At 66.0% G+C, this 297-nt stretch overlaps 1 protein-coding gene across 1 annotated transcript in view; it reads left to right on the top strand.

Annotated features, from left to right (window-relative positions):
• Positions 1-6: 6 nt before the first annotated feature.
• LOC104628085 (G-protein coupled receptor 12-like) overlaps positions 7-297 on the top strand; it is a gene marked incomplete at its 5' end in the record, with an annotated part of 525 nt that continues 234 nt past the window's right edge. The window contains one exon of the mRNA XM_010296551.1: positions 7-294. Within this exon, the coding sequence (XP_010294853.1) occupies positions 7-294 (288 nt within the window). The remainder of the gene's footprint in view (positions 295-297) is intronic.

Consider the following 297-nt stretch of genomic DNA (forward strand, 5'->3'; position numbering starts at 1 on the left):
GGCGTGGGGCTGCTGCCTCTCCTGGGCTGGAACTGCCTGCGGGACCAGAGCGCCTGCAGCATCCTGCGGCCGGTCACCAAGGACAACGCGGCGGTGCTGGCCGTCACCTTCCTGCTCCTCTTCGCCCTCATGATGCAGCTTTACCTACAGATCTGCAAGATCGCCTTCCGGCACGCTCAGCAGATCGCCGTGCAGCACCAGTTCATCGCCACGGCGCAGGCCACCTCCACCCGCAAAGGGCTCTCCACCCTCTCGCTCATCCTCGGCACCTTCGCCCTGTGTTGGATCCCCTTCGCC

The sequence above is a fragment of the Phaethon lepturus genome, unplaced genomic scaffold (assembly GCF_000687285.1).
Source record: "Phaethon lepturus isolate BGI_N335 unplaced genomic scaffold, ASM68728v1 scaffold50631, whole genome shotgun sequence".
In the NCBI taxonomy this organism is placed as follows: domain Eukaryota; kingdom Metazoa; phylum Chordata; class Aves; order Phaethontiformes; family Phaethontidae; genus Phaethon; species Phaethon lepturus.